The 26,419-nt window shown below is 33.6% G+C and overlaps 2 protein-coding genes and 1 non-coding gene across 5 annotated transcripts; 1 reads left to right on the forward strand and 2 right to left on the reverse strand.

Moving 5' to 3' along the window:
* LOC8284738 (TOM1-like protein 6) lies at positions 1-4,686 on the forward strand. Its single transcript, XM_002533780.4, has 9 exons — positions 1-372; positions 825-903; positions 1,055-1,153; positions 1,591-1,704; positions 2,058-2,221; positions 2,331-2,412; positions 2,499-2,584; positions 2,694-2,975; positions 3,311-4,686. The coding sequence occupies exons 1-9, from the start codon at positions 251-253 to the stop codon at positions 4,485-4,487; spliced, it is 2,205 nt and encodes a 734-aa protein (XP_002533826.2). The 5' UTR covers positions 1-250; the 3' UTR covers positions 4,488-4,686.
* A 250-nt stretch (positions 4,687-4,936) lies between these two features.
* TRNAD-GUC lies at positions 4,937-5,008 on the reverse strand. Its single transcript has one exon. It is a non-coding gene; the product is annotated as a tRNA-Asp (tRNA).
* A 2,274-nt stretch (positions 5,009-7,282) lies between these two features.
* LOC8284741 (regulatory-associated protein of TOR 1) lies at positions 7,283-23,399 on the reverse strand. Of its 3 annotated transcripts, none has more exons than XM_048379958.1 (23): positions 22,524-23,399; positions 18,952-19,054; positions 18,073-18,155; positions 17,822-17,980; positions 17,614-17,730; positions 17,335-17,492; positions 14,847-15,001; positions 14,578-14,722; positions 14,411-14,489; positions 14,189-14,290; positions 13,930-14,013; positions 13,694-13,804; positions 13,111-13,464; positions 12,842-13,031; positions 11,887-12,465; positions 11,440-11,769; positions 11,216-11,309; positions 9,812-9,936; positions 9,580-9,725; positions 9,385-9,486; positions 8,467-8,552; positions 8,171-8,252; positions 7,283-8,057 (listed from the first exon to the last, which is right to left on the reverse strand). In XM_048379958.1, the coding sequence occupies exons 1-23, from the start codon at positions 22,878-22,880 to the stop codon at positions 7,719-7,721; spliced, it is 4,080 nt and encodes a 1,359-aa protein (XP_048235915.1). In that variant the 5' UTR covers positions 22,881-23,399; the 3' UTR covers positions 7,283-7,718. The 3 variants fall into 3 exon arrangements, with proteins under 3 accessions (XP_048235915.1, XP_048235914.1, XP_048235916.1); XM_048379957.1 differs by having other exon boundaries at positions 11,216-11,339; positions 22,524-23,398; XM_048379959.1 differs by lacking the exon at positions 22,524-23,399 and adding an exon at positions 20,176-20,194 and having other exon boundaries at positions 11,216-11,339.
* Positions 23,400-26,419: the final 3,020 nt, after the last annotated feature.

Consider the following 26,419-nt stretch of genomic DNA (forward strand, 5'->3'; position numbering starts at 1 on the left):
TCTAACATTGCAAATAATAAATAAATAAGTGAATATTATCGACATAAAAGCATTAAATTGAAATTGTAGTTTCCTGGAAATTGAATTCCACAGAATTGTACTAAAGACTTTTCTCTTTTATCTTTTGTTCTTGTGTTGTTAGAGTTTTGTTTATATCTCCAAATTTAGCAAAGAAAAACAAAAGAAGAAAAGGAGAAAAAGAAGAAGAAAAAGGAGAAGAAAAGTTAGGTTTTTGCACAGAGAGAAAGAGATGGCTGTGGCATCATCATCGTCGGCGAGTGTAGCGGTGGAAAAGGCGACGAGCGATCTTCTAATAGGACCTGATTGGACTATGAATATTGATATTTGTGATTCTCTCAATTCTAATCGTTGGTAAACTTTTTAAAACCAATTCCGTTGCTTTGGTCTTTTTTTTTTTTTTTTGGAGTTGACTTGGTTATGAATTTGTGTTTTTTTGTTTAGAATTTTGTTAGAGATATAAACACGTGCAAATTTAAATTTATGTTTATGCATCAAAAGTTTGATTCTTTTCTTATCTTGTGAAATAAAATCTTTGTGCTTGAAATTGCAGAGTTGGGAGTGTTAAGTTTGACTTCTTTGATGAATTTAGTTTTAAGATTTATTGGAACTAATTTAAGAGATTGGTAAAAAGTGTGTATACATATCATTTTAGATGATAAAAGACTGTAATTTTATTGCAGTAGGATGGTGAATTAAATTAATAAAAGGAAGTGTGGATTTATTTGGTGAATGAAGACTTAGTGCTTGTTCTAGTTGTTGGTGTTGGATTTCAATAATTTTGTTTTTTTGGCTGAAATTCTCAGGCTGGCAAAAGATGTTGTGAAAGCTGTGAAGAAAAGATTGCAGCACAAGAACCCTAAAGTGCAACTACTGGATTTGACGGTACTTCTATTTCAGTTTTCTTTTTTCTTTTTTATTCTTTTCGCAGTGCCATAGTTTGCAATTTGAATAAGTTATGGGATAATAGAATGTTACTGTCTGCATCTTTTTCTACTTTGAATGATTTTCACCTCATGCCGATTCTGTTTTGTAGCTGTTGGAAACAATGGTAAAGAACTGTGGTGATTATGTCCATTTCCAAATTGCAGAAAAGAACATACTAGGAGAGATGGTCAGAATTGTAAAGAAGAAGGTAAATGTAATTCACTATAGTGTGCATGGTTAATAAATTTAATTTATTGCCTTTTGAATCTTATTAGTTGATCATCTGAAGTTGTTCTGTTTCAAGAATAAAACTATGAATTCTGGCCACGTAGTATGTGAAGGCGTCAAAAGAAAGAAAAAATAATTGTGGTATAATAATGTAGTGATGTTTTTGAACTATTTGTTTCTTGGAATCGGTACATTGTTGTCCTTCATGTTCTAATACATTCATATAGTATGCCCCTTTTCTCGCCTACCCCTCTTTTTTTTCTTGGTAATTGATAATCTTTTATCATTTTGCAACTCATGCTATGAGCTATCTGTCCATGACTTCTAATTCTGATCTTGTAATTATATTATCATTTAAGCCTATAGTGATTTGCAGCTTAGTCATATTCTAAACAATTATTTGCGCCAATCTTGCAGACAGATATGCATGTAAGAGATAAAATTCTGGTTTTGTTGGATTCTTGGCAAGAGGCATTTGGTGGGCCAGGAGGGAAACATCCTCAGTACTATTGGGCATACGAGGAACTAAGGGTAAAATTTCAATAATTGCACTCTTTATTACTAGTTCTAGTAAATGTATAGTATTTTATAAATTTCTATCTAAATGACTTCTTATATGGTAGGTCATAAACTGTCTGTCGTTAACTAAGGGTGCTTGTGAATGGCCATGATTTGGCTCTGGATTGCACGAATCTGATTTAAGAAACCTGTGTGTTCCATGTTAATAAACAGTGCAGTCAATCAGATACAGGGAAAATCCTTTTTGGGGAATATCACCCTTTATTGCTTCTAAGAAAATGAGAGAATCTTTTAACTTATTAATGAACAATATGAGCCATGAATTGATGAGTACGAGTTTCTAATCATGGAATATACAAATGCAGCGGTCTGGGGTGGAGTTCCCCCAGCGCTCTATGGATGCAGCTCCAATATTTACACCCCCAGTCAGTCATTTAACAATGAGGCATGCTCAAGCTGGATATGGAATGCCTAGCAATTCTTCTAGACGACTTGATGAAACAATGGCAACAGAGATTGAAGGCTTAAGGTGAGAGTTGACTTCTAATTTTGCACATTTTAGCCTCTAATATATTTCTTAAATTTATAGAATCCTTCTTTTCCATAATAATTTCCTGATAATTTTTTAATTATCTTAGCTTACCAAGCTTGGATTCAATGCGGAATGTAATGGAGCTCTTGGGTGACATGCTGCAAGCTGTTAACCCTGATGATCGTGATGTAAGTTTGCAATGTTGACCTTTTTCTTTTTACTTTCCGAAACAGAGAAAAAGTTTGATTTGCTTTGGATTTTTACTTTTCTTAAGGCTGTAAAAGATGAAATCATAGTTGATCTTGTTAATCGATGTCGGTCCAACCAGAAGAAGTTGATGCAGATGCTGACTACTACTGGGTTAGTTATCTTAATGTCTATTGCTGGCGCCGGTTACCTATGTGTGTTTGCATGTGTTTTTCCATACAAAGTTGTGTGTGCATGACTTAAGTTTTGTCTTGGTTGGCAGGGACGAGGAACTTCTTGGTCAGGGCCTTGAATTAAATGACAGTCTACAAAATTTGCTTGCAAAACATGATGTTATAGCTTCAGGTCATCCTATGCCAACTCAAGTTGCTAATTTGAGTCTGAAGCCAAGTGAGGGATGCTCCTCTAGTATCAAACAGATGGAAGTAAAAGACTTTGGCTCAAGTCCTAGTAGTAATGCCACAGTGACAGGTACTTCCACAACGAGGAGCCACCTAGACGAAGAGGACGAAGAAGAGGATGACTTTGCACAGCTAGCTCGGAGGTATAGAAGCCCTTCTTATATGTTGTTAGTTTCATAATGTTATGCAATTTAGTCGAGCAGTTGTGGGATAAAGCTAAAATTGCTTTGGACCTTTTAAATGGTATTCATTTGGTAGGATTGACTGTATATCATAATTATTAGCTGGTTTGAAGTGGCATTTGAGTTGAAAATCCAGAAATTTTTGGACTCATTTTACAACCTGCATTCCTCATTAACCTCTTTGGAATATCTGTGACTTGTTGATCTATTCTATTTGCTATACTTTCTGCATTGTTCATTCAATTAAGTTGCAAGGTTGATTTATATTCAGTGCTTTCTCTCCCTTATGAATGCAGGCACTCAAGACCACAGTCAAGTCCATCACAGACAAAATATGCAACGAGTGATGCACTTGTGCCAGTATCCGCCAGTAGTGCAACTTCATGCACATCCACACCCACACCCACACCCACTGCTTCAACTTCTACTCCCATTGCACTTGTACTTGCAATTCCTGATCCACCTGCACCAGTTAGGACTACAAAAGAGCAGGATATGATTGACCTTTTGAGTATCGCCTTGTCAACAACATCAACCTCCCATCAATCTGACACCCCTCACACTCCACCAGCCTCTAATCAGAGCATGCCTCAAGCACCCGTCTCCAGCACACAGGGCAATACTTACGTTTCCCAAACTTATCCTGGAAACCAAGGGCAGGCAGCATTCAACAGTTACGTTGTTCCATGGGCCCAGCCTCAACCACAGCAGCAGTTACAATTTCCATCTCAACCCCATTCACAGACCCGAATCCAGCAACAACTGCAACCTCAGCCCCAACGTCATCCACAGGCTATGTCCCAGTCCCAACCTCTGGCTCAGCAGCACTTTTCATCTCAATCTCAACCACAACCATGTTCTCAACCTCAGCCTCAGCCTCAGCCTCTGCAACAATTCCAAAATCAGTTTCAGGAACAACCATATTCTCAGCCTCAGCCTCAACAAGCATTCCAAATTGAATCTCAACAGCTACATACTCAGCAAAAGCCTCAAGCTCAAATTCAGCCTGTGCCCCAGCAAAAATTCCAACCACAGCATCAACAGCAATTTCAGCAACAACTGCAGCCACAGTATACTCAGTACTCATCTAACTATCCCCCTCCACCTTGGGCAGCTACACCTGGTTATGCGAATGGCCAAAGTCATCCATCTACCACTAGCAATATGTTCTCAACTCCACAAAACAATGCAGCTGCATCTTATACGCCTGCACAAGCACCTAGGTCCATGCAACATAACAATTCCTTCAATTCGAGAGGAAGCAATGCATTAGCCATGAATGGCAATCCTTGGGCAAGTTCCGGACCTAGGAACACTACACCTCCAGGCCAGAAGCCTTTCATTCCCTCCTACAGATTATTTGAAGATCTAAATGTTCTTGGCAATGCAGATGGAAGGTTTAAGATGAATGGAAGCACATCACCAAGCTTGTCAGGACCTTCTAGTCAGGGGATGGTGGGAGGGAGGAAGTGAAATGCTAGTGGTAGAGCACATAAGCTGGATATATATCACTGTGAATATGGTTTATATGGGTATTTTCGTTCAGATTGGAATGTATCTAAAAAGAATTATACATTGATCAGATCATTGTTCCAATGTCTATATTTTCATGAAGTTGCTACAGTGATTGCCTATTATTATTCTTCTGAATCCATGAAATTGAATTACTATCGCCGTGGTGTCTAAGCCTCAAATGTGTCAAAACAGAGTCATCAGCGAGAAGATAAATTTTCAATTTTCATGTTATAATCTGCTTTTCGCTTCTAGGATATGATATCTTGTGTTGTGGTCAAAATTAAATGGTTTCCGGATGCTGATGTTGAGCGTTGCAGCTCGAATTCCTATTATGATTCCCATTACAAAACTTTAAAGGAGGAAAGACATGATCCAGTTCCTCGCGTTACAATTACGAGTGGCAAAATCGCCGTTGCCGGGGATCGAACCCGGGTCATCCGCGTGACAGGCGGGAATACTCACCACTATACTACAACGACTTCTTGACACCTGTGCTCCTAATTTAATTTACCGCGTAACCATGTGCGCTAGGGCTTTTTAACTAATAAGATAGTAATTTCAATGTTGTTAGCCCTCTAGAGTTCATGACAGAATTTAACTGTAGGCTAAGAATTGAAATTAATATTAAAAATTTTCAAATCATAATTATTTTTGCAGTTAAGTCAATTCTTAATAAAGAAGTGCAGCTTAAATTCTTTGAGTTAAAAATATTTATAATTAAAATAATAGCAATACATTCTATTATGTATTTAATTTATTAATAGTCAAATTATCTGACTTTTTTTTCTAAATGAGTGCAGATCTAATTCTTCAAATTAAAAATAATATTTATATTTATATTTAATAATAATAATAATATAATTTGTAAAACGTAGAGAAAAGGCAATTAGTTTTGCATGATTACTTTGCGTTGACTAGCGAGAGCAATATATATCAAAGATTAAAGAAATGTTTGGTTCGACTTATCAACGTAGTTGATAACTCACATGTTTGGCTCGACTAATCAATGTAGCTAGTGGCTGATAGCCGGTAATTAATAAATTAAATAATTTAATAAAATTTTATTAATGGTTGTTGTTAGTATATTCAATAACTATTCGTAGTATAACTGATTTTTAAATTTATTTTATTTTATTCTATTATACTATTTTTAATGACATATTAGCGAAAACAGTTTATAATATAATTAATTTTTTTTAGGTCAATTGTATTTATTACTAAAATTTATTTTGAAAGTAGGAATTAAAATTCAAATCTCACTAATAAAGAAAATTATAATTTGAAATGCCATAACTGTTGAACTATTGAGTATAATTTTAAAATAATAACTATTTATCATATAAATTGTAAAAAATTAATTATAAAATATCAACTTTAAGTAAATTATTATTAATAAATTTTAATAACAACAATGTTGTTTAAATTATAAAAAAATAAGTTATTAGTTAATAGAAAAAAAAAACTCTAAAATAAAACTATATAATCATCAACTGATTGGAACTAAACCAGCTATCATTCTGTCAATTTTTAAGTTTTACCGAACAATTTAACCTAGTTATTCAACGAAAAATAACCACCAGCAATATAAAATCTATAAACTAAATAGGAGACAGCCGAACATTAGATGTCTTTTAAGATTTGATTCTTTATTGCTTATTTCTTAGTCATTTTTAGGGTTAGAATCATTTCAAGACTCTATATTCTTTTACCTCAGAAACAACAAAAAAAGTAAAAGGTATTAAATAATTCTAAAAATTTTAAAAATAATAAATAAATTCTTACAAAAAATTAATAAAATATAAAAGAACTTAATCCAAGATTTTTTATAGTAAGAATGAATAAGGAATTTAGATCATTTTATATATAAAATAAATTAAATTATTATTTTAATATGTAAACAGCACCATAATATATATATAACTTAGCAAATTCAGATACCTAATTAAAAAAAAAAATTCAAAAATATTAGGATCGAAAAATCAAAACATTAGAACATTAAATCTATAATTATCCCGTTAGAAGGGCGAATACTGAAGCCGTCTTATTTACTAGAATACCACACCTACCTACCAACCGCCGCGGCCATCGTTCACCATCCACCCACTATCACCACTTATGTATTAATACATTGATATTAGTACTGATTAATAATTTAATTTAAAAATCAATCCAAAATTGTTTAAGAATAGCTTTTTTTTCTTCAGAAGATATTATTGTATTCCTTTCATATGAAGTAAACATGGCCTGAGACTTGATCCGGCTCAACTGTTTGTGCAAGTAAAAAACAATTTGCTCAAGCGTTCTTTTCAAAATAAATAAAGAAAAAATAGTAGAAATTAACTGCAATAATGCACTCAAAAATTCAAATCGTTGAAAAAATAGTAAACTGAAATCAACGACTCCTCATTCTACTTAAAAAGGGCTAATAAAAGTAGATGGCATACACTGCACGCAGAAAAGAACAACCACTATTGCAAAATCAATGATGCATCCCGCTCACTACCCACATAAAAGTTCAGCGAATAAATATATAAGATGTGTAGCTCGAAAGGGTAAGCTTATATCACTCGAGCAATTGGCGCACAATGATTAACAAAGGCCTACCGCCTGTTCTGTGGGAGCCTGGAAATTTCTGATATATGGAGATCATTTGAACCTCTCTAAACCTGAAATAGATGGGTTTCGAGGTTGGGGAGGATGTACCTGCTAAACCTGTTAAGTATGAACCACAAGCGTCATAAGAAACATGAACAAGTTGAATTCCCCACATTTCAGGGGGATTTGTATCCATATCAACAACTGTCTGCAACACTTAAATTATGATGACAGTGTTGCTTTTACAATGAACAAAGGGATTGGACAGATCAATAAACACACGAAAATGGAAAAGCTATTTACACACATTTACCCATATAACAATTATTAGCCAAAGCCCCCACCCACGAATATGCAGGATTTCTTTCCATCTTGTAAGACCCTCTACACTGGAGGCTAACGAATATGTAGCATACAATTTCTGAAGGTGGAGCCAGACCAAGATTCCAGCCCAGCAGGATTGGCCCGCTGGAATATGTCACGTCCAATGAGCAAATTGCACTCAAAAAACAGCACGTGTGACCTTAACAAGAACCCCGTTAGCTTGCTCCACCACCCAACAAGATAACTCCATCAAACCATAAAAATGTCCATTTATCTTGCTTGAGAGTTTTCGTCAGTATATATCGAAACCCAAGCATCTGCAGCACCAGCCGCAAGCAGTACTTGGTACGGATGGAAGGTGAGACAGCTAACAGGTCCAATCTTCTGGGCCATGAAAGTTGAGTAATACCGAATAGTGCCCAGTACTTCACCCTCCAAGCTGAATACTTTAATAATTTGTTTTGCTGAGCCACTGGCGATGGTAGGAGCATGCCGATGAACAGCTAAAGACGTAAGTGAGCCCCTGTGAGCATTAATCGTTAAGTAGGTATCTCTAGGATTTCTGATATCCAGGAATTCAATGTCACCAGCCAGAGATGCACTGACAAACTGAAAGAAAGTTGAAAAGGCAAAAAAATAAAAAAAAATAAAAAGAAAAAGTCAATACAACATCCAAATCGATCAAGACATTGGAACATGCCTGAATTACTAGTACGTCTTACCTTCCCAGGATCAAGACCAGGTTGAAAGCCAATCCCTACAACTCTTTCTGCTCTCGTATGGGGCCGCTTAGCACAAACAAGCCTAAGATTTGTATCAAATTACAAAATTAAACAGGGAAAAGATGAGGCAATGCATCAATTTAATTGGAACATAAGCGAATAATAATTTATTGACTTTCTGGCCTTCACATTTCCTACAGATGAAGAGGAAATATATGTGCAATTGTATCAAGGAAATGTAATAGTCGCAAAGAATATCTGCATCATGCCAGAAACACCTTATAGGAAGTGCTTACCTTTCAGGTGTCCGGACATCATATAATCTGACAGAACCATCCACGAAACCAGCAGCAAATTGACCCCCATGAACTTGAGAAGCAGACTACACAAAAAAATGTTAAAAAATATATCAGTAGTAATTATAAAAAATAATGAAAAAAACTGCTCCCACAATGCATAAATTAGCTCAACTGCAAATGTAAAAGAAGTAACAAGTTCTGAAAGAAATAATAAACAATTTACAGGAAAAGCCCCAGATATGTGACAAGTCATTCTACAAAACTTGAAAACTAAATCACTAGGATACATAAATTCTTATAGAAGATGATGCTATTATTGAATTTCCTAAATGACTTTCTGAGACCGATACTATGTGTGGTACAAACATCCAGAAGGAACCAAATATGATTTCCAAGAAAAAGCTATCCAGAAGGAACCACATACGATTTCCAAGAAAAAGCTATCGCAATAGCATGTAATAACTTTTAAACAATGTCTGAAGGGCTTTACGAAATAGATTCAACAACAGAGGAATAATGATGAGTGCACACTTGTCTGCAACAAAACACAAGCAGCACCACCACCACCACCAACTAATAGTCAGAAGAAAATGCAGATCTGAAAATCGGTTACTGTTCTTTACGTTTCGCAGGCTATAATAGTGAGACAGCAATAATATATCAATGGAAAAAAAAATCCCTCAAAACAACTTGCAAGTATAAATAATGAGGTACAATAAGCAATGAGATTAATAAAAAGATGATAATCACACACAAAGCACATAGATTCCTCTACAAACATATTGTATATAAAAGCATGTCCGGGGAACTAATTTTTTGGTATGTGCAACTTCCAGCAAGTTCTCATTGTGCCAGGTATTCTGAAAACGGTAAAAGATTTGTTTAACTTATGAAAAAGTTGTCAAGAAAACTCACCAATGCTGAGATACTGCAATCAGATGATGATGGAATAGAATTAACAAGTTGCTCTTTATCGAGGTCCCAAAGCATGACGGAAGATAACTCACCAGAGGCATACTGGCATAATATAGGATAATAAAGATCATCACATCATCTGAAACATCAGACTGAACACAAGAATTTTTACATGATATATCTTAAAGCATGTACCAGATATCCAGATTGCTGTTGCCAATCCACAACAGCATTCAAACTCCGCACACCAGGTTTGTGACCCTGGATTGAAGAAAAAGCAGTGACAAGCTTTTGTTTACCCTTGATAGTATAATCTTTCCAAATCCGAATATTTCCATCACCTACATCAAACAAACATGGCAATAGGTTCATAAGAAAATTCAATCTCACAGCCTAGGAACGAACTACTCGCAGATTGAATTATTACATGAAGCAACAAGAAGCAAACTGTCATCAAGCTCATTTACAAGGCAGAGCTTAGAAATTCCTTTGTCAGGAAAAGCATGATTATCAAATCCATTGAGGGGCACTGCATCCTCATAATTCCATACCCTGAGAAGCAAGAAGCGACACAATTAATACAGGCAAAAACCATATAGAAAATGAGAGTTTCCAAAGTTATAACCAAATTATTTGAAAATATTTGGTAGCATTAAATTATACAGAAGATTTCACCAATTTAAGGTTTAGCGAGTTAACAAAAACTAAAATAACATAAAAGTTGAAGCAGATCAAACTAATCATCTTTAATGCACACTTCCTTAATGCTTAACTTATTACACATAGCAGCAGAATCATTAAACATCCATAGCAAACAAGCAGAATCATTAAACATTCATAGCAAACGAACTATTTGCAAATTTAAAAAAAAAAAAAGAACATAAGACATTATTAAATGCAACTAAGAAACCAAATGAAAAGTTCATCCTGTCATATGAGAATCTAAATAATCTGCACCTAAAATCTCCATTGTTGTCCAATCAAGGTCTCAAGCACAACAGATAAAAGAAAAGAACAAAGTAAAGAAAAAGCACGGGAATAGTTCTACAAAGGAAAAGAAACAAAGCTGCAGATTAGGTTTTTTCTGCACAACTCATTTCAAACTCGCTTTTTCTCTTGCCCTCTATTTCTTTTCATTCTATACTTACTTTTCCTGTTCATTTGTAATATTCCTCCTGATGCTTTTTTTTTTCTTTTTATCATCTACTCTTCTCATCCTCCTTTTCTTCATTCTGTAGAAAGTTTCAGTCTTTTTTTTTCATACTTTCTACTGCTTACATTTGAATACGAGAAACCTAACCTAATTCAAGATTTGTCTTCTATTCTAAATGCTTGAACTTTAATTTTTCTTCCGTTTGTGCCTCACCTCTATCAGGAGCATGCTTGGCTTGTACTCCACCTCAAGCCTAAGCTCTCGGACACCTTTGCAATCTGAAAACACCTTCCACTTTTATAAGTTATTTGGCCTAATGTTCTTTCATATCACCTCTAAGCATTTGAGCATAACACGCAAAGAGAAATTTTTCTTGCGTGATGCACAAGCCCAACGGGGCATACCCTGAAGGCAAGTATTGGGACGCACATAACTACATTTTTCATCTTATATGGAATAGTTATGGATGACATGCGGAAAACATGACTATACAATTAGCATGCCAAAAGTCAAACAATGAGAATTAGCATCTAGGGGGATCATATCATAAAACAACCACATCCAAACTATCATGCAACCAAGCAACTTGACAATTCTGAGACCACATTTAGCGTGTGAAAACAGCTATCATTAGGTTCAAAGAAAGTGATAAGAAAGTCCTAGTTTAAATTGTCATACCTGATCCTTTCATTCTCATCAGCAGCAATGACAATAGGAGAGAAAGGATGCAACAATGCTGCCTTTGTGCCAGTTTCAAACTTTGTGTCCCAGCCTGCAATTTGATTATTTAACTTGCTAACAGCTACCCAAGAAGAAAAGAAAGAAACTTCATCAACTCCAGCTAAAAATAGCACAGAAGTTTCAATAAGAAAAATTGAAGACAATAAAACAACAATACTTACATGAGTGCTGACATTTCGAAATATGATCCATTGCAAATTTCTCCCTCTCTTCTCTTTTAACCAACATTACTTCAGTGTCATCTGCTGTATTAAGAAGTGGCTTTGAAAAGTGACCACAACTCCAGTTATAAATAGTTGATTGAGGAAGTAAACTCCGTTCTGAGCCCCCAGAAGGTCCAACAGAACCTAAAAGAGGATCAGCTAATCCTGAATCTGGAGAACTCATTAGGTGTGGCCTGAACTCTAAAGAACAAACTCTGCGCATCCCTGTTAGATAACTTGGTCGAGGAGGACTGACAGGAGGAGTTCTGAATGTTAAAGGCAAATGACCTGGCAATAACAGCACGGAATGAAAAGTTAAAAGAGGAAACCTATTATGAAAATCAAAGATACAGGTTTGGCAGGTGGAACATTTAGCTTAAATAACATGCATGCATCCCAGCTTACCTGCATTCATGTCAAACCATGATGATGAACGAGCTAGTCCTGCAAGACTTGGAGATGGAGATGAAGTTGTAGGTTCACCAGGCCGACCGCTACCACCAGCGGAGGCAACAGGATTTGTCACTACTTGCTCAATCCCAATAATGGATAGCACTCTCCGGCCAAGGTTGGCAATGCGTGGAGAAGGATCCTTAGCCAAAGTACACATAGCCAGTACACACTGTGAATACATTGCATTATCCAACGGTTTGGGCCTCGAATGGTGAGCGACCCCGTTGCTGACCACATCATTCAACATACCAGAATCAGAATGTTGAGATGAATCATCAGATAACGGCGAACCATGCATTATTCCAGATGTAGCAAGTGGACTGCTAGTGGAGACTCTTCCATCCCGAACCACTGATGGGTTGTCATTGCCAACTCTCGTTAAAGGACCAATTTGAGATGAAAGAATACCTGTACCTTTGATATGGGCCAAAGAAGGTAAGGAGTTCAGAAGAGTATTTGACTGAGGTTTCCAATATGCTGCAGCAATTGACTTGAGGTGCTGCTTGTGGCCAAATGCAAAGCGGGCTAGAGCTGTCAGAGTACAACAAAAATTAAAATCATTGAGATTATTGTAATTCAATACTAAATAAACCTCCAAGAGTAGCGAACAATTTCCTGTACTCCCACCACACACCAATACCCTCTAACCGTATGCATTTGAAAGAAATCATCTTGAAGAGAGATAAGGCGGCCCTAAAGATTATTTTTCAAGGAAACATAGATTTGTGCAAATATAGCATATCTATAAAATTTCAGCGTGCTTCCAGAAAATTACAAAACCAAGAACATTTCACGAAAGCACTTAGGTTGTAAACTTCATCAGTTCCATCCATAATCATAAAGTTGAAGAACATTCACAGAAAAAGGCAAAAGAAGAAAAGAAATAAGAATGATAACAATTGCATACCTACAGCAACCTCTGCCCTGACCAGTGGGCTGCCATCTGAAACAACATTCAGAAGACTTTTAACAATGCTAATTTCAGCTCTAACTTTTTCATCATCATCATATTCCTCATCGCCTGCAACACTATCTCGACATGCATCACCCCCAATATCAAGCAGGGTACCCAGTGCAAACACAGCAGAAGCCCTAACCTGAAACAGAATGGATTCAACAAATAAGAGAGCATAAGTATGATCTCTGGTGTAGGAAAATGATTATAAAGTTCCAGACCTCAGGTTGGGGCTCGGAGAGTAGAGGAGCATATATACTAGGTGCATCTGCCTGCAAACCTATTATTTGTGCCTCTGTGAAATCCTCCCACAACTTCCCCAGGCATAGGCAGAGCCATTGAAGAAATAGCGGTTCAGTTTGACCTTCATTCGGCATTGAACCCCTAAGATGCTTCAAGCACACGTGAATTAAACCAGCTTCAATACAAGCTTCCTGACCCCTTCGGTGTCCATCAACAATAACAGCCAAAACAAATGCAGCCATTGCTCGCTGTTCCGGATATGCTTCCATGCTATCAAGAAACCTGATAAAATATGTATGCCCCCCGTCCTTAACAAGATCAACTTGGCATGACTGTGACCACAGGATAGAGCTTCATAAGTACCGTAGAAGTGGCACTCATATGATAAATAAATATTTAGCTGCAAAGGTAATTCCTCAAACAAGAGGAAGCACCCTCAGTTCAAATCATGAAGATTTTGCTGAAATAGACTTCAAAATCCCAAACCATATAATCTATCACCATATATAAATGCAGAAAGAAGAACACATAAAATCTAAATCAACATCACTCCAAATGTACCTTATCAAGTGCCAGAATTTTTGTCCATATGAATACAAGAATTTGCCTTAGTTCTGGTGTTGTTGTTTGCAACAGCTTCAGAACATATGGAAATATTCCAACAGATAACGCCTACAAATACCAAAGCCACTTAATTTAATATATACACTACATCACATACCACAACCAAGAAGCTTAAATTTAAGCAATACCACAAGTAATGGCAACAGAGTAATTGACAAAACATTAAGAAGTACCAGATCCACTGCCCAGGACCCCATATCCAGGAATCTCCCAAGAAGCACCAGCGCTTTAAACCGATGGCATTGGCTAAGTAGAACCTACCATGAGGGAGAACAACTTCAGTGAATATAATCTGAAGCATATGTGCTTTTACAGAATTTAGAAAACCATAAAACAAGGATGGATAGAAGTGTACACAAATATCAACAAGAAACTGGAAGAGTGACCAAATGATAACCCTGATATTCATGTGGGCAAAGAAAAATTACGAACCTGAAGAACAATTGGCAGCTGCTCCGGCGGCTTCTTATCTTCAGATCCATGATCCAACCAAACCTCAAAAGCCATCAGCTGTTCAGTGAAGAAAGGACTTGGCTGAAACAATAGCAAGACACATTATGCTCAGCCAGTAATTAGACACAAGCAAGGCGAACAAAACCATCATTGTTCCAGAATCCAGATAATTGTGATAATCATGTTAAAATCCATTCACACCTGGAACTCTGCATTAGGATCCTCAACCAGAGACGGAAGCTGAGAGAGGCAAATTTCAGCAGCCATATCCCATGCATCCCTGCAATGAATATTAACAAGGTAGCGGTAATAAATGATCACACAACAGGATGTTTATAAGAAGAAAAAAAAAGTGTCTTTTCTAGTACCACATATGATGCTGATGAGTTGGCGGTAACATTGGATGAGAAATTGGAGAACAATTAGCAGAACGCATAATTCGCTCAGCCAGTAGAAAATTTCTGAACAGACTGGCAACTAATAAATCTTGTCTGAACAGTCTTTGAAAAAGATCTGCACAGCAAAACTAAGTGTTGGTGACAATGATATGCACCAGAATAAAAGATCCAACACCGCCAGTTCTAATAAAATGGACGTGAGAGAAGAAAACAGTATTGTTTCCTTATAAACAACTTACCATGAGGGAGAACATTCCAGGCAATTGTGTCTGTCACTGCTGTAAAAATCCAATTCAATTCTCCCAGTAATGTTTTCCGGTCATTTTGCCGACCAGGTATTTTATCTATAAGTGAATAATCAAGGGACTCGTGTAGTAATGAACGCTTGCAGAACCTGGGAAGCAAAGAATAAAATACGCAAATTCAGCAAATCATGACAAATGTAATGTTCATGAATGAACAGACTCAAAAAATAAAAACCATACAAGGAAAGTGCCCACTATCAAGGCAAGTCAATATAGTAAACCAAATAAAACCAGCAGCAGTACAAAGAATACACAAAATCATAGGCAGAGGACTGAGAGACGATCATTCAGCAAGTCAGGCCAGAAAAAGTTAATTTGCAGAAACTTCAAAATGTAACAAGAATTACTATCAATGAAATCCAGCTAAACAGCAAGAGCAATATATGATCTTGTAAGAATATCCCAGAGCATGACACATATCGAAATGGCATGGCTAACTCCAGAAGAAGTAACATCTCATGATGAAGAAAGTGAGAATGCTTCTATATGTGAACTTACAGTTGCAATGTTCAACACCATCTGATAAAACCAATGAACCAACTCAGCAACTCCAAGAACTATGAACGAATCTGTTTATAGGCAACAACAATGCCAGTAGAGAATTAACTTCTCCTGAAATGATGTGCTTGCATTTTTTTGGTTACCAACATATGAACTGTAAAGACTTGAGATAAATTAATGTCTTAAGTAATATAATGCTCAGGCATAAAATTGGGGATCTACAGAGCAAAAGTATGAAAAGACGAGAGGAGAAATGATGGTTTCCACATTCCATGAAGACCTATCCACCATTGCTAGAGATTACCAGTTCAAGCAAAAGAAAGGAATGGAATGAGCATAAATGTTTCAAGTGTGGGAAGGGAAGCAAGTGAGCCCATGAAACTGAAGCAGAGAACAAAAACATGCCATGTATATAAAAACAACCTAGGACAATGTAAGACAATGTAAGTTAAGAAGGAGGACACACCAAAGACACAACAAGTTAGGGACCAAAAACATAAACAAATAGAGAGAAACAATAGGAAGGTCCTTAGGCAAGCACCCCTAATGCACCCTATGAACCGATACCCTATCAAAGCTGAGTAGATCAATAACAACATGAGAGGCCTAGCAATTACAACACAAAGTGCTCATATTAGTATCACCACTATTATTAGAGAATCCAGAAAGATTAACAATTGGCACCTGTGAATCTCAGTTTCTGCTCTATTTGCACCAAAGAGAACCAGGAATGGAACATTATAGGAAAATTAAACTAGATTACCAATGTATTTAACTGCATTCACTGAGTGACATGTAACAACTACTCTTATGTAACATGTAGTGTTTAATAGTGTAAATGATAAAAATACAATCTAAGTGGCACTCCAGAAAACAAAAACTCTACTGCATTCATTAAAAGTACAGTAAAACAAAATCAAGCAAGATATTCAGATAAGGGCATCACCTGGAAAACTTTTCTCCCAGACAAGATATTTTAAACACTTTAGTATATCAATTATAAATCATACAATGCTAATTCTACTATGTTGTTTGATTATAACCCATTATATGCCATCAATCATCATCATCACCACACTTATTTCTGAAAACCCCAATGAAAATTTGATAAAAGATTTATTAGCTATATGACACACCATAAGTATTAAAACTATATCACCTTGTCAACGAGATTCGAACAGAACAAAATAAAGAGGATTTAGGTAACAGCTCAAACTAATTTAGAGTTTTTAGAGGCTTTAAGCCTAAGTTCAATCAGCAGAACAAGACGTGAACCTAGAACATATACCAAACCACCATTGAGCAATAGAGCTACTGCCGAGACGAAAAACCTTGTTCTGCCACATATTTGTCTGTACATATTCATGAGTTAGCAAGAAACAGGGGTTTAAAGAAGCCAGGTGAACTTTAAGTTGCCTTTCTTCGTAATATGCCAATTTGTGAATCAGATGTTCTTCCATTCCCCAGAATGAAGCCAAGACTGACTCGCTTGAGAACTATTATAGGAGGACAGCATCCCCTTGAGTCTAGCACTAGTTTTGGTTGTGGAATCTTGTGCAAGTTAGTTTGCAGTTTCCAAGCCCCATAAAAGCCATATATTCCTTGTAAACACAAAGACTCGGCTAATAGCATCCAAAATATAGGTTCACAAATAATATTAGCATTACCCAACAATAACAGTATCAAATCCTAGATTCCAGAAATAGCAAAATAAATAATCTAGATATGTCACATGGAAACAACCAACTTAGAATACAAGCATAGAACACACACAAAAAGTGAATATAATGAAATGCAAGATACAAACAAGATATGTGAACAATATAACCATAATAAATAAACCGAAGGTTAATAATTAAAACAGAAATTAAAGGTTAAAGTTTTAATCAAAATGAAGAACAGACAAAGAAACAAGTTTCACCATCTCAATGCCATCTTGATTGGTGTGGTGAGGCAAGAAGTAAACACGTCAGCAGGAAATTCTGCACTCTGAGGAAGAGTCTCATGTGCTTCACAGGCAGCAAGCAAAATACAGTCCTTCACAGATCCAGTAGAGCTGGAAGAATTCCAGTCATGAAGCTATCAAAAAAAACAATGCAACATTGAAAGTGAGACCAACAAAATAGTAGCATTGGAATTCAACATCTTAGTGACAGATTACCACAACAACAAAGTTAATAGTAAGAGTATTGGTCAATACCTCTAAAAAGGCATTGACAACCATCCCAGCAGCAGAGCAATCAAAAACATATATCGATGGAGTCTTCAACCAGGAATCAAGATCACTGATTGGCAAGGGGATATACTGTGTATAGCTCTGTATAATCACAACAAACCAGGATAAAGTTTTTAATATGTGGAGAAAAAAGAATTTCTACGGGTCGTGTTGGAGGTGTGAAAGGGAAGACCTTGTTGAATAGCCAGATTTCACCATTGGCAGTAGGCTTTGGAACACCATGACCATTATAATGGAAAAGAACTCTCTCTGACTTTGCATATTTTCGACATGTATTACAAAGTTTCTTAACCTCTTCCACAGTAGGATCAAGTTGCACTTTATAACGAGCCTGCTCAAAAATCAATAAAGTATATTTAGAAACAAAGCTAAGGGGGGGAAAAGGAAAAGGAACAAGAAAGTGCATGATAAAATCCCGGTTACCTTAGGTTGCCATCTTTCATACTGCACACTCAAGGTTTTCCCAATTGTGTCAAGAGCTTTTTGAGGTGCCATTGAAAATGGATCTGTGGAAGGAAAGAAGTAAGAAGGTACTAAAAAGAGGACCTATTGTAACTAAATAGAGTAATTTCTTCAACAAAATCACTCTACTCATAATTAAATGAAACTTGGTCAGGAAAGAGATAAATGATAAGAAAAAGTAAATTGTTTTAAACTTGTTTGGTGGTATTAAACTGAAGGAGAACTCTCGAGTACTCATCTAATTTTAGAAGTCACAGTAAAACCAACAAGAAAAAATAGAGTTAGGGGGTGTTTGTTATTATTTTATTTCATGTTTTTCATTTATTTTTTCAAATAAAGAAACAAAATGTGTTTGTTAAAATTGTTTTTGTTCTATTTCAAAACTTTTTACATAAAGTTTAAAAAACAAAATCTATTTTCAATAAACCAGTAAGTGTTGTTTTTATAATTTTTGTTTCCTATTTTTTCTCTTATATTTTTCTCTCCCATTTTTTCTCCACTTTTCTCTCCCCACAACTTATTTATCTTTTATTTTTTTTTCTCTCATTACATTCTTATGTAAAATTAAATAAATAAATAAACTATTTTAGAAAAACAAATAAACTATTTTAGAAAAACAACTAAAAAGCATTAAACATATTTTAGTTTTCTATAAATAAAATACAAAAAAATGCTACCAAACTAACCCCTAAAAAGTGGACAGAAATCTCCAAAAAGGTTCTAGCAACTAATTAACATCATCAGTTAAAACTTAATTCCAATTCCACAATGCAGCCAGCAGCGAAGAGATAGAAATTATACAAGAAGCAAAAGAAAAGAATCAGCAGTTCAAAGAAGCACCTATCCAGCACTCCATTCTGGCACAAGGAGATATCTTAATAACATCAGGTGGATCAACACTGATATTTAAGCATAAAACTAGAGCTACATATCCCGTCTTCATCTGCACAAAAAGGTTAGAGTAAACAAACTTAGCACATACCATAAACCTTAAGGAAAAGCACCAAAAATTGATCATGTCTTTTAAATTAAAACAGACACCAGCACAAGGAAATATTACAGAAAAGCACAAAGATACATATCATGATAACCAAGATTCCAGTCCAAGACCCAATTAACAAACAAAAACATTACCCTCTAAAGAAATCATTTCCTTGATGATGTGGAATAAATAGAGGCAAGCCATGAGCCATCCCTGATTTTGACTAGGCTACTCCCTTGTTCAACCTTTTTCCACCTCTCAAAACGAATTAATAATGGTCCAGTCCAAAACAGGAGGGAAATTTACCTATTTTACATTGTTTTCGAAATTTAAATCCCTCCCACTTTCCATCCTGCTAACCAAACATAGCATTAACTCCCAACATACAGTGTCACAACCAGTCAAGATATAATCTATAGCCAATACCATACCCTATCCTATCAAACTACTAAGCATTAGCTGTTGAAACAATATAACATGCTATCATCTAGACTTTACAAATACATTGATGCATTATCACCTTCAACCAAACAATACAATATAATTTTTCACTATGGTGTGAGAATTAGTTTCTATGAAGTTGAACAACAGAATAAATCTTAATACTCATTTGTCCCTATACTCACTGTAAAGCATATAGCATTAATCAAAAAAATTCAACGGTAAAAATAATCATTTCATTTGTCTTCGATCATGAATATTAGTTATTTCCAACATTTTTTGTTGAAAGATCATTCTTCCAATATAAGATAATAAACATCAGCTACATTATTGCAACAATCTGGAATGCTTTTTTGTTCATTCATACTTGTTAAAGTGAGATCCAAACCCTTCAACCATTAAACTTACATCCTATCAAAAGAGCTTCTTTCATTTATATAATTCCCTAACAATCTAATGAATAAAGAAGCGTACAAGGAACAACCAAGTGACAAACAGTGAGACCAATATTACAAGGTAGTCTCTGTAATCTTCAGACAATTTAACACACAAAAAATAAGCATATATGAATCTCTTCCATGAAATGCTAAGTGCCACAATACAAATACTATATGCAAATGATAGGGCTTTAATGCCCTTACCTCCTTCTGTTCCAAAGTTGATGCTAATGATTTGTTCTTTTTTTTCCCCCCTCTTTTTCTATTATTCTTTGTCCAACTTCAGGAGCTACGACTTTATTGCACTTTTTCACGAGATATAATATCATTTATGGCATTACCACTTTGAAACACCAAATAATAATTCATATCTTAATCATGACAAGTGTATTTTTTTCGAGAAAAGAAGACATGATAAGCCTCTTTGTTCCAAAAAAAAAAATCATAACAAGCATCCTCATAATAACACCTTCAAGGCATTCTTTACCAGTTAGTAATGAGGTTCACCAAATTCCAACAATTAATGAAAGTAATGAAAGGGTGCCAAGTGCTAACCAAAAGAGGTGCATAGTAGTGGTGCCAAGAAGCAATAAGGAAAGGTTTTGCAATTCAGCGAAAAAGCAAGAACTAATAGAAAACACGTCCAAGGGATTTGGGCTATATAGGAGTAAAAGTATTGAGAAATTTATATGTACCACAATGGAAATGGTACTTGGTAAATATCATATTTGGAGAGTTAATACAGGCCACCACTAGTAAAAGTATTGAGAAATTTATATGTACCACAATGGAAACGGTACTTGGTAAATATCATATTTGGAGAGTTAATACAGGCCACCACTAATAACATTATCAGATAGAACAGATATGCCGACAATATCATATAGAATAGATATGCCAAGAGACTGTGAGGACTACATATTAAAGACTTTTTATATAGACATTATCACTAAACCAATGAGGTTGAGGCCACTGTAACCTACAAGCAAATCATAGGGGCTAAAATTGAGTACAGTACACTCATCGTTGTGTTGTTATTGAAAAAGAGAAACCAAACTCCATTGATGCTTATACCTGACATGACTTGGATGGTAGCAACAGCATTCTTCTTCAAAAGTCACAGACTACCTTATTCAAAAGATAACCCAACAAGGAAAAGATATTGACTGAAAAATACCTAACAAAGTCTTATAAGAACCTATGACAATGGTATGAAAAGGATGCAAAGGGCAACAAGCTCAAGCATAGGCATGATGAGGAATAGAATGCTGTCACAGAATTCACTTTCAGTTAATGATCTAATATTAGGAAACAACTATAAAAAAAGAAGAAAACTCATATTATCACCTTTACACGATTATAAACGGCACCATGAAGTGCCGTTCCCTCAGAGATAGAGCCTCCTAAAAGAAATGCAAAGCTATACTGCTGAAAGTGCTAACTATTCAAAAACATATTGGTAATATTGGAGAAGAGCCATAAGAGACAGATGAGAAGAAGGAATTAAGGCAGCAGCCAAGTAACAGATGGTGGAATTTCAGTGAAGTGATATGTGATTGCAACCTGATAAGGATAAAGGATGACATTTATGAAACCAGATTGGGTATGGCTAACTCTATGCTAAGGGAAGCTGAACAGATAAATAGAAATATTAAGAAGAAACATGAGAAATATCTCAATCAACAAGTGCATTCACAGGAGGATAGATGTGATGCCATTAGTAAGATGAGAGAAACAAAGACCATTAATGAAAAAATGCAAAAGAAATTATTAAACTAGTATGGGTAAAAAAAAGGTAAATAAAATTTTATGTGAGCTAAAGTAGTTCAAACAATTTAGTACTGCAACAACTCCAAGTTTGGCTATGCCTATAAGTAATGGCAAATGGAAGAAGTAGGATCATATAGCATTAAGATTAATACGGAGAAAAGCTTAACTGAGATGAATGCAGGTAATTGGGTTTCAGAACTTGTACATGCACAAATTATTTATATGCTAAGCAAGCTAATATGATGTGAATCACTCAAGTGATATCCATTTTTCACTAATAAACCTTGTTTGTACTGCAAATTGCAAATTTCATCAATAAAAATTACTAACAGCGAGAAATTCTTAGGTAGGCTGTCTACCACATCATCCATAGACATATTCACTGGAAACAAAAAAAAAGCCACATCAATTAATGATAACTTACCTAGGTAATTGAATTTAAGTAATTTTGTAATTATATGTCCATAGTTAAGTTAAAATGAAATACCTCAGTTGGATGTAGCATCTTCAATTGACATAACTCGTTTTTATTGGATGTATCTATAAATGATGTAGCATGCACATTCTATCTAAGCATTTCTCGAGGCAATTGAAAATCTTATAAAAGGCTTAACCCCCGTTAACAGCAACTTAATCTTTATAACATGTATGGTTATTTAACCATACTAGATAGCTAAAGCATGTTCCTTAGTAATAACCATGACATTGTTGAACCACATTTCTTGCTATCTCATTCCAGTTGAAATTGCAATAGAAACAAAAACAAAAAGGGAAAATCTTACTCGGTCTTTGGGCCGCCACTTGGAAACAAGACCACTATCAGAAGGACCAGTAGGAACAGAAGCTTCAAAAGCAACATGTCGAAGCTCACATAATACCATAGTCTGAGGTAAATAAGCCATACTTGTAACCGTAACAGCATTATTACTATTACTAACATTCCCATAACTGCTAGTAGTAGTATCTGAATCTCTTCTTTGCGACATCAAATCTCCAACAACAGCATCCTCGCCATTAGTAGTAGTAGCAGCAGCAGAGGAGTAATCATCGTAATGATTAGACACTACAGCAGAAGCAGCAGCAGCAACAGATGATTGCGTAGAAGAAAACCTAGACGCCATTAAATCTCCCAATGCCATCCAAATCCACCAAAACCCTAGAAAAATTAAAAATAAAATCCTACATAGAGCAATCAAAGTTTTCTTCTTTCTTTGCCCTAATTGAGAAAACCATAGGAATGCTATAAATTATGGACTTGTCAAAACTTAAGACCCTAGGTTTTTTACACTTTATGCGGTTTAAGGATCGAGGGAAAGAGAGATAGAGTTTGTTTGTTCTCGTCTAATCAACAAACCCGCTGAACCAGCGGCGCATGGAGATTCGCAAGATGAAGGAGAGAGAATCCAGCTCGGAAAGTGAGAGAAAAACCTGGAGAAACCCTAGGAGAGAGAAAATGAGAAGGAAGTGGAAGCGTTGGCACAGGGTGGTGGTGGTGGTGGTGGTGGAGGCGCATAGAACAGTGGCGGCACAACCAAAAAACAGAAATAAAGGGTAAGCGATGAAAATAGGATTTTGTATATACAAAGTGAAAACTCCATAGAATCAAAGTGTGTTTGTGTGTGTTTTTGGTTGTTTTCTATTTTCTATTTTGTTTTACTTTTTATTTTTGAGATTATGCTGTTTCTGACCTGTTTTCCACATTTTTTTTTTTTTTTTTTACTCTTTCACTCCTACCTATTTACTTTTCTTTATCTATTTTTTTATATTTACTATTATACCGAATATAATTTAACAAAAATTTTAATATTTATTATTAGAAATAATAATATATTTTTTTATTTTTTATTAAAATCATAAATTATCAATAATATAAAAATTATTATTAATTAAATTAATATTATATAAATTAATATTATTATTTTAAAATTAAAAATTATTATATAATTAAAATATCTCATTATTATTATTTAAAATATTATTTTTTAAATTAAAAGTATTATTTAATTATAAAATTAATTTATTAGTAATATAATTAATATGTTATTTTTTATAATTTAGTATTATTATTTAATTAAAAAATTATTTACTAATTAATATAATATTAAAATATAATTAATATACTAATTTTTATTGGAGTCTGCGTTTAATTAAAAATAAAAAATAATTGATTTAATAATTTAATAGAAAAAATAGAAAAATATATATAAGCTTGAATCTTATGGATTAAAAGTAAATATATATATTAAAATAAAAAATTTATATATCAAAAATTATATAATATTAAAAAATATTATATTTTAAAAATATATTTTATATAATATAACGTAAAATATATAAATAATGTTTATGTATTTAAAATCTCAATTAATTGTGTGATAAATTAATAAATATAATTATTAATTCTCATAATAGTTAAATTCATAAAATCTCTATATTTTTTGTCTTTCGATATATTTATTTATCAAGAAAAAGCCATAAATATTAAAAGCTAAACTTTAAAGAAATTATTGCATTGTGTTAAAATTTCTATATATATGTAATTTAAAATAGATTTTGAAATATAACAATTTGATATTTATATCAATTAGTTATTTATACACATCGTACAGTCGTTGTTCTAAATAATAATATAAATTGAGTTTATAAAAAATGAATAAAAATTTAATATTTTATAATATTTTAAAATATTAATACAATAATGTAGAAATTATTTTTAAAATATTAATTAATTAATTTTAGTATATATAAATTAACAAGCTATAATTTTTTATAATAACTTTATTCATTCAATATATTTAATTAATCATTAGCTGCTAACTAATTAATTAATTATATCAATTCCATATTAGATTCTTTTCATACTGATTAATAATTTAACTAGTTACTTATTCATCTATTTTGCAATTGTTATTATTATTTTATTATAATTTTAATTTACAATATCTAAATTAGCTTTATATGGATATAATTTAACCAATATAAAATTAGATACATATAATAACAATAATGAAAGGACTAATTGATGATAATATCTTGTAAGTAAAAAGATTTATAAATTTATTCATTAATATAATATAAATTAATATTAAAAGTATAATTCATATTTTCAAAATTAAAAATTACTATTCAATTAAAAAGTACTTTATTAATTAACATGATACTTTTAAAGATTAAAATTATTATTTAATTAGAAAAGTGATATATTAATTAATGTATTAATATAATAATTCAAATAAATAATAATTTAAAATATAAAAATTGTTATGATAATATTTAGTTATATTGAATATCTATTATTATGTTTATGGATAGATTTTCTTGTATAAATAGTACTCTATCTCTGTAAACCTTTACACCTATAAATAAATGTTACAATCAATGGAATAAAACGCATAAACATATAAACACATATACATACATGTATAAAATTACTATCTTTATGTTATAATACTCTTTATTTTTCTTCTTATTCTTTATTTCACAATACATTATCAGCATGATTGTTTAAAACAATATTCAAGATAGAGTTTTCTTTTTTATATTTTTTTAAAATAATTACATGAAGCTATACTCTATCTTTATTAAATTCATTAATAAATTCTCACAATAACCCATTTTGGTTGTATTAATGAGTATATAGCACCTATTTTCTTATTTTGGTTTTGTGGCTTTTGAATTTCTACTAAATTGCATTGTTTTAGCCAAATACTAGTTTGTATTGTAATTATAATTTTATCTACATTCTTTATAGAATCATAATTTTATTTTATTTCTATCTTATTTTAATTAATTTATTATAAATATATTATCTGATATTAGTTAATATTAATTAATTTATAGTTCCTGGAGAACTTTTATTATAAATTTTTGTTCCTGAAATGTATATTTATTATAAATATTGTGCTAATATATATTTTTATATTTTTAAATTATTATTTATTTGAATTATTATAATAATACATTAATTAGTATATCACTTTTTTAATTAAATCTAAATATAATTGCATCCACTACTGAAAAATAAGTTTCTTCATAATCAATGCTAGGTCTTTGCGAGAATCCTTCTACTACAATCGTGCTTTATATCTCACAATCTCATTTTTCTCATTGCGTTTACGTATAAAAATTAATTTATAGCCTACTCGCTTAATATCATCATGTATTAAAATAATGGGCCCAAAGACTTGGTGTTTTTTTAGCGAGTTTAATTTTGCATAGATTGCATCTTTCCACTTAGGCTAATCATTTCTTTGTTGACATTCCAGACAAACTTAGGTTAAATGTCCTCACTTTATTTTGTAATATCAATTGCCACTGCATATGCAAATATATTATCGAGATAGTTTCACTTCAGTTCTATCTCTTACTTGAAGTGAATAGTTAATTGATATCTCATTGTTTTCATCATCTTCAGGAACTTGAATATCTTTTGAGGTTATTTGTTCTTCTATATTTTTTGTTATAGACTCTTTTCAAGAACAGCAATTTTGGGACCGTCACTTGGTTTATTTTATTCTTTTTTCTTTTTTGAATTTTTATCCTTGGAACCAGGTGACCTACCACGTTTCTGAGATGTCATGGACTCATTTGCTATAATATTAACATATTGTTCTATTGAGACATTAATTCTAAATGGAGCATTTTCAACTGGTATATGATATTTAGTAACTCCTTTTGG

This window comes from Ricinus communis, chromosome 10 (assembly GCF_019578655.1).
Source record: "Ricinus communis isolate WT05 ecotype wild-type chromosome 10, ASM1957865v1, whole genome shotgun sequence".
In the NCBI taxonomy this organism is placed as follows: Eukaryota; Viridiplantae; Streptophyta; class Magnoliopsida; order Malpighiales; family Euphorbiaceae; genus Ricinus; species Ricinus communis.

Coding starts and splice junctions, on each gene's coding strand:
- LOC8284738 (XM_002533780.4), top strand. CDS start 251: ATGGCTGTGGCATCATCATCGTCGGCGAGTGTAGCGGTGGAAAAGGCG. Junction 2,413..2,498: donor TTAACCCTGATGATCGTGAT/GTAAGTTTGCAA, acceptor ACTTTTCTTAAG/GCTGTAAAAGATGAAATCAT. Junction 2,976..3,310: donor TTTGCACAGCTAGCTCGGAG/GTATAGAAGCCC, acceptor TTATGAATGCAG/GCACTCAAGACCACAGTCAA.
- LOC8284741 (XM_048379957.1), bottom strand. CDS start 22,880: ATGGCATTGGGAGATTTAATGGCGTCTAGGTTTTCTTCTACGCAATCA. Junction 17,731..17,821: donor AAATCTGGCTATTCAACAAG/GTCTTCCCTTTC, acceptor GTGATTATACAG/AGCTATACACAGTATATCCC. Junction 14,723..14,846: donor CTGGAATGTTCTCCCTCATG/GTAAGTTGTTTA, acceptor TTTGCTGTGCAG/ATCTTTTTCAAAGACTGTTC.